Source organism: Salmo salar, chromosome 26, assembly GCF_965601325.2.
Source record: "Salmo salar chromosome 26, fSalSal1, whole genome shotgun sequence".
Taxonomy (NCBI): Eukaryota; Metazoa; Chordata; class Actinopteri; order Salmoniformes; family Salmonidae; genus Salmo; species Salmo salar.
The window spans coordinates 54,387,501-54,395,000 of NC_138316.1; the positions used below are offsets into that span (position 1 = coordinate 54,387,501).

Consider the following 7,500-nt stretch of genomic DNA (forward strand, 5'->3'; position numbering starts at 1 on the left):
AACAGTAATGGACTCCATGTTGACTCCAACAGTCCAGTATTTTCCCTCCCTCCCTCCAAACCCCCAGCATCAGTCAGTATCCCTGTTGAGTCAGTCAGTCAGCCCCTAGACGAGCAGTCAGACCTACCCTGGCAGAGACACTGGCAGAACCCGTAGACCAGACAAACAGTCAGACTGGACGGTACCAGGCTCACACAGACTATACCCAACGTCACCCTCTGGATCACCAGCAGGTAGATGCCAAGGGGCAGGGATCCGAAGTAGAACAGCCCCAGGAGCCACACCAGAATCCTGGGGACGTGAGAACACAACTTGGACAGGGCTTCCTGAACCTCCGGCCCGTTAGAACCAACAGAGATGGAGTCCAGGCTGGGTTCTGTGTAGTGGTCTGAGCTGCCCGGGCCACGGCCTCCGGACCCCATCTCCCTCTGGACCTGCATGGTAGTGATCACCAGACAGTTGGAGGAGTGGTGCGAGGGGGAGGTGGACGACAGGCTCTTGGGGGTGAGCGTCACCTCTTTGCTGTGGTCGGAGCTCCAGGACTTATCCCTGACGGCCAGGCAGGATATGATGTTAGAGTCGTCGGGGAGTCCCGACACCTCATGTTCTGTGGTCCTCAGTGACAGATGGACATGTCCTATGGTCCTCAGTGACAGATGGACATGTCCTGTGGTCCTCAGTGACAGATGGACATGTTCTGTGGTCCTCAGTGACAGATGGACATGTCCCGTGGTGCTCAGTGACAGATGGACATGTCCATCACCATGATGTTCCGTGGTCCTCAGTGACAGATGGACATGTCCCGTGGTGCTCAGTGACAGATGAACATGTCCTATGGTCCTCAGTGACAGATGGACATGTTCTGTGGTCCTCAGTGACAGATGGACATGTCCTATGGTCCTCAGTGACAGATGGACATGTCCTATGGTCCTCAGTGACAGATGGACATGTCCTATGGTCCTCAGTGACAGATGGACATGTTCTGTGGTCCTCAGTGACAGATGGACATGTCCATCACCATGATGTTCTGTGGTCCTCAGTGACAGATGGACATGTTTGTCTGCATTTAAACCTAAAGAGATTACATTATGTTGAGTGAAGACTTGTGTTTGTCAGCATCCCAAATGGCACCCTATTCCCTATATAGTGCACTACTTTAGACCAGAGCCCTATGGCACCCTATTCCCTACATAGTGCACTACTTTAGACCAGAGCCCTATGACACCCTATTCCCTATATATAGTGCACTACTTTAGACCAGGGCCGGCAGTGCTCTATATATGGTGTAGGGAATAGGGTGCCATGTTGGTGCAGCCTTGTGTTTGTCACCATGGTAGACAGAAAACAACATGTAGTTAATGCTGCCACCACCGTGCTTCACCGTAGTGATGCTGCCACCACCGTGCTTCACCGTAGTGATGCTGCCACCACCGTGCTTCACCGTAGGTATGGTGCCATCACCATGCTTCACCGTAGGGATGGTGCCAGGTTTCCTCCAGACGTGACGCTTGGCATTCAGGCCAAAGAGTTCAGTCTTGGTTTCATCAGACCAGAGAATCCTGTTTCTCATAGTCTGAATGTCCTTTAGGTGCCTTTTGGCAAACTCCAAGCGGGCTGTCATGTGCCTTTTACTGAGGAGTGGCTTCCATCTGGCCGCTCTACCATAAAGGCCTGATTGGTGGAGTGCTGCAGAGATGGTTGTCCTTCTGGAAGGTTCTCCCATCTCCACAGAGGAACTCTGGAGCTCTGTCAGAGTGACCATTGGGTTCTTGGTCACCTCCCTGACCAAGGCCCTTCTCCCCCGATTGCACTGTTTGGCCGGGCGGCCAGCTCTAGGAAGAGTCTTGGTGGTTCCAAACGTCTTCCATTTAAGAATGATAGAGCTGTGAGGTGATAGGTGAGAATGATAAAGCTGTGAATCCGGCCTCCTCAGGAAATAAACATGCCGGGTTAGCGTGGCTGTTCAGAGATGGGTTAGCGTGGCTGTTCAGAGACGGGTTAGCGTGGCTGTTCAGAGACGGGTTAGCGTGGCTGTTCAGAGACGGGTTAGCGTGGCTGGCTGTTCAGAGACGGGTTAGCGTGGCTGTTCAGAGACGGGTTAGCGTGGCTGGCTGTTCAGAGACGGGTTAGCGTGGCTGTTCAGAGATGGGTTAGCGTGGCTGTTCAGAGACGGGTTAGCGTGGCTGTTCAGAGACGGGTTAGCGTGGCTGGCTGTTCAGAGACGGGTTAGCGTGGCTGGCTGTTCAGAGACGGGTTAGCGTGGCTGGCTGTTCAGAGACGGGTTAGCGTGGCTGGCTGTTCAGAGACGGGTTAGCGTGGCTGGCTGTTCAGAGACGGGTTAACGTGGCTGTTCAGAGACGGGTTAGCGTGGCTGTTCAGAGACGGGTTAGCGTGGCTGGCTGTTCAGAGACGGGTTAGTGTGGCTGGCTGTTCAGAGACGGGTTAGCGTGGCTGGCTGTTCAGAGACGGGTTAGCGTGGCTGGCTGTTCAGAGACGGGTTAGCGTGGCTGGCTGTTCAGAGACGGGTTAGCGTGGCTGGCTGTTCAGAGACGGGTTAGCGTGGCTGTTCAGAGACGGGTTAGCGTGGCTGTTCCGAGACGGGTTAGCGTGGCTGGCTGTTCAAAGACGGGTTAGCGTGGCTGGCTGTTCAGAGACGGGTTAGCGTGGCTGGCTGTTCAGAGACGGGTTAGCGTGGCTGGCTGTTCAGAGACGGGTTAGCGTGGCTGGCTGTTCAGAGACGGGTTAGCGTGGCTGGCTGTTCAGAGACGGGTTAGCGTGGCTGTTCAGAGACGGGTTAGCGTGGCTGTTCAGAGTCGGGTTAGCGTGGCTGGCTGTTCAGAGACGGGTTAGCGTGGCTGTTCAGAGACGGGTTAGCGTGGCTGTTCAGAGACGGGTTAGCGTGGCTGTTCAGAGACGGGTTAGCGTGGCTGTTCAGAGACGGGTTAGCGTGGCTGTTCAGAGACGGGTTAGCGTGGCTGTTCAGAGACGGGTTAGCGTGGCTGGCTGTTCAGAGACGGGTTAGTGTGGCTGGCTGTTCAGAGACGGGTTAGCGTGGCTGTTCAGAGACGGGTTAGCGTGGCTGTTCAGAGACGGGTTAGCGTGGCTGTTCAGAGACGGGTTAGCGTGGCTGTTCAGAGACGGGTTAGCGTGGCTGTTCAGAGACGGGTTAGCGTGGCTGGCTGTTCAGAGACGGGTTAGCGTGGCTGTTCAGAGACGGGTTAGCGTGGCTGGCTGTTCAGAGACGGGTTAGCGTGGCTGTTCAGAGACGGGTTAGCGTGGCTGGCTGTTCAGAGACGGGTTAGCGTGGCTGGCTGTTCAGAGACGGGTTAGCGTGGCTGTTCAGAGTCGGGTTAGCGTGGCTGTTCAGAGACGGGTTAGCGTGGCTGTTCAGAGACGGGTTAGCCTATGGTGAAGCCCGTTGGTGGAGAGTGGACTGTAGCCCAGGATAGGTGTTTTATTTATGGGTAGATTGCTATTTCTGTTGTGAGTGTATTTTTGGACTGGGCTCTAGTCTGTGCATTATTAAATCCAGACAAATTCAACCGTGACTTCTTTACACACCATGAGATATTCAAAGGGTGGAGAGAGATATGGAGAGAGAGGTGGGGGGTTAGAGGGGGAGAGAGAGAGGTGGGGGGTTAGAGGGGGAGAGAGATGGAGAGAGAGAGGGGGGGGGGAAGGCGAGATATGGAGAGAGAGAGATGGGGAGTTAGAGGGGGAGAGAGATTGGACTTGGGGAGAGAAGGGGGGTTAGAGGGAGAGAGAGATGGGGAGAGAAGGGGGGTTAGATGGGGAGAGGGGAGAGGGTTTAGAGGGAGAGAGAGATGGGAGAGAAGGGGGGTTAGATGGGGAGAGGGATGGAGAGAGAGATGGGGAGAGATGGGGAGAGGGATGGAGAGAGAGATGGGGAGAGATGGGGAGAGGGATGGAGAGAGAGATGGGGAGAGAAGCGGGGTTAGTTGGGGAGAGAAGGGGGGTTAGATGGGAAGAGAGAGATGGAGAGAGAGGAGGGGTTCAAGGGAGAGAGATGGAGAGAGAGAAGGGGGGTTAGATGGAGAGGGATGGAGAGAGAGATGGGGAGAGAAGCGGGGGTTAGTTGGGGAGAGAAGGGGGATTAGATGGGGAGAGGGAAGAGGGGGGTTAGAGGGAGAGAGAGAAGAGGGGTTCGGGGGAGAGAGATGGGGAGAGAGAAGAGGGGTTCGAGGGAGAGAGAGGAGAGAGAGAGGAGGGGTTAGAGGGAGAGAGAAGAGGGGAGAAGGGGATGAGAGAGATTGTGTGTGAGGAAGAGAGAGAGAGAGAGAGAGAGAGAGAGAGAGAGAGCATACCAGGCAGTAGTACTATGGTGGTAATACTGTTATTATTGTAGATTATTATAGGAGTTGAAATAAGAATCCGGTCTGATCATGAAGAATAATGTCTAGTAGGACCTATTTTATTATATGAGCAGTACATTTTCACAACATTTTTTTGGCTCGCAACATCGAAGGGTGAGGGGCCTCCAATTGTTTTAATAGGCTGGGTCTTTTTACTGCCCCCCCCTTGCTCCTGCTTCCTGACTGAAAGGTTAATTGTTGACTTGCACAGTAGCAGCTCTGCTCTCTCCTCAGCTGTCTTCTGTGGAAGAGGACTGGCTGACACCCTAGAGGGAGGAAGAGGTGGCTGTCTCTCTATGCTTACCTAATGAGCTGTTGGCACTTAGAGAGAGATGGAGAGAGAGAGATGGAGGGAGAGAGATGGAGGGAGAGAGATGGAGGGAGAGAGATGGAGGGAGGGAGGGAGGGAGAGAGATAGAGAGAGAGATGAAGAGAGAGAGGAGGGGGAGAGATGGAGAGAGAGAAGGAGGGAGGGAGGGAGAGAGATGGAGAGAGAGAGAGAGAGAGAGATGGAGAGAGAGATGGAGGGAGAGAGGAGAGAGAGAGGAGGGAGAGAGATGGAGGGAGAGAGAGAGATGGAGAGAGAGAAGGACGGAGAGAGATGGAGGGAGAGAAATGGAGGGAGAGCGATGGAGAGAGAGATGGAGAGAGAGGAGGGAGAGAGAGATAGAGAGAAGGAGAGAGAGAGAAGGAGAGAGAGAAGGAGGGAGAGAGAGATGGAGAGAGAGGAGAGAGAGAGAAGGAGGGAGAGATGGAGAGAGAGAAGGAGGGAGAGAGAGAAGGAGAGAGAGATGGTGAGAGAGAGATGGAGAGAGAGGAGAGAGAAGGAGGGAGAGAGAAGGAGGGAGAGAGAAGGAGGGAGAGAGAAGGAGAGAGAAGGAGAGAGAGAGAAGGAGGGAGAGAGAAGGAGGGAGAGGAGGAGGGAGAGAGAGATGGAGGGAGAGAGATGGAGAGAGAGAGATGGAGAGAGAGAGATGGAGAGAGAGAGATGGAGAGAGAGATGGAGGGAGAGAGATGGAGGGAGAGCGATGGAGAGAGAGAAGGAGGGAGAGAGATGGAGAGAGATGGAGGGAGAGCGATGGAGAGAGAGAAGGAGGGAGAGAGATGGAGAGAGATGGAGGGAGAGAGATGGAGAGAGAGAGATGGAGAGAGAGAGATGGAGAGAGAGAGATGGAGAGAGAGATGGAGGGAGAGAGATGGAGAGAGAAGGAGGGAGAGAGATGGAGAGAGATGGAGGGAGAGAGATGGAGAGAGAGAGATGGAGAGAGAGAGATGGAGGGAGAGAGATGGAGAGAGAAGGAGGGAGAGAGAGATGGAGGGAGCCCTTTCCTTTCAGTCTCCCTCAGTAGCAGTAGGGGGGAAACACACTGTGCATGGTTTACTGTTTAGACATTTCCCTGGCTGTGTCGTCAAGTAACCATAGTAACACACCAATAGGTTTTGCGAAAAAAATCAAACTTCCCCAAAATGCTGGTGGGAGGATTCCCTGTCTCCTGCTTATTCCCTTTTGATTCCCGGGAATCTTCCAACCGGGATTTCTGGGGAAAAAAAAAACCTGGTGATTTTTCCAAAACCCCCACTACACCCCAATTACTTTGAAGTAACAGCCGTAGGAAAACACTGCACGATTTAATATTCACACCCCCTGCTTTTAGGGAAATACTGTTGAAGGAATTCATCAAGACATCTAGTTCCTCATCACTCATAACCACCTCGATAACACAACCCACGTTGATCAGCCACGTCGACGCCGGAGCCCAGCCGCCTCTCGAGGTTAAAGCAGTGGGTTGATGTCCCACGTAAAGGAACCTAGTGGATCAGATATTGAAAAGATGCCCCTGAGATCTGTCCCCACACACATCCATTTCTCAGGGTAAACACAAGTTCTGTGTTCACTGTATACCTAAAAAACTGAAACATCTGCTTTCATCCGAACCCCGCGGAGAGTGGGTCTGATATAGACTCAGAGTTCTGCTGTGTTGTAGAGAGTGGGTCTGATATAGACTCAGAGTTCTGCTGTGTTGCTGGTTCATTACCAGGTCTGTGTTGTGTTGCTGGTTCATTACCAGGTCTGTGTTGCTGGTTCATTACCAGGTCTGTGTTGCTGGTTCATTACCAGGTCTGTGTTGTGTTGCTGGTTCATTACCAGGTCTGTGTTGTGTTGCTGGTTCATTACCAGGTCTGTGTTGTGTTGCTGGTTCATTACCAGGTCTGTGTTGCTGGTTCATTACCAGGTCTGTGTTGCTGGTTCATTACCAGGTCTGTGTTGCTGGTTCATTACCAGGTCTGTGTTGCTGGTTCATTACCAGGTCTGTGTTGCTGGTTCATTACCAGGTCTGTGTTGTGTTGCTGGCTCATTACCAGGTCTGTGTTGCTGGTTCATTACCAGGTCTGTGTTGCTGGTTCATTACCAGGTCTGTGTTGTGTTGCTGGCTCATTACCAGGTCTGTGTTGCTGGTTCATTACCAGGTCTGTGTTGTGTTGCTGGCTCATTACCAGGTCTGTGTTGCTGGTACATTACCAGGTCTGTGTTGCTGGTTCATTACCAGGTCTGTGTTGTGTTGCTGGCTCATTACCAGGTCTGTGTTGCTGGTTCATTACCAGGTCTGTGTTGTGTTGCTGGTTCATTACCAGGTCTGTGTTGCTGGCTCATTACCAGGTCTGTGTTGTGTTGCTGGTTCATTACCAGGTCTGTGTTGTGTTGCTGGTTCATTACCAGGTCTGTGTTGCTGGTTCATTACCAGGTCTGTGTTGCTGGCTCATTACCAGGTCTGTGTTGCTGGTTCATTACCAGGTCTGTGTTGCTGGTTCATTACCAGGTCTGTGTTGTGTTGCTGGCTCATTACCAGGTCTGTGTTGCTGGTTCATTACCAGGTCTGTGTTGTGTTGCTGGCTCATTACCAGGTCTGTGTTGCTGGTACATTACCAGGTCTGTGTTGCTGGTTCATTACCAGGTCTGTGTTGTGTTGCTGGTTCATTACCAGGTCTGTGTTGCTGGCTCATTACCAGGTCTGTGTTGTGTTGCTGGTTCATTACCAGGTCTGTGTTGCTGGCTCATTACCAGGTCTGTGTTGTGTTGCTGGTTCATTACCAGGTCTGTGTTGTGTTGCTGGTTCATTACCAGGTC

At 52.7% G+C, this 7,500-nt stretch overlaps 1 protein-coding gene across 1 annotated transcript; it reads right to left on the reverse strand.

Annotated features, from left to right (window-relative positions):
* Positions 1-68: 68 nt before the first annotated feature.
* Positions 69-6,576, reverse strand: LOC106591880 (E3 ubiquitin-protein ligase RNF182). Its single transcript, XM_082969912.1, has 2 exons — positions 6,465-6,576; positions 69-607 (listed from the first exon to the last, which is right to left on the reverse strand). The coding sequence occupies exons 1-2, from the start codon at positions 6,574-6,576 to the stop codon at positions 99-101; spliced, it is 621 nt and encodes a 206-aa protein (XP_082826038.1). The 3' UTR covers positions 69-98.
* Between the last annotated feature and the right edge of the window lie 924 nt (positions 6,577-7,500).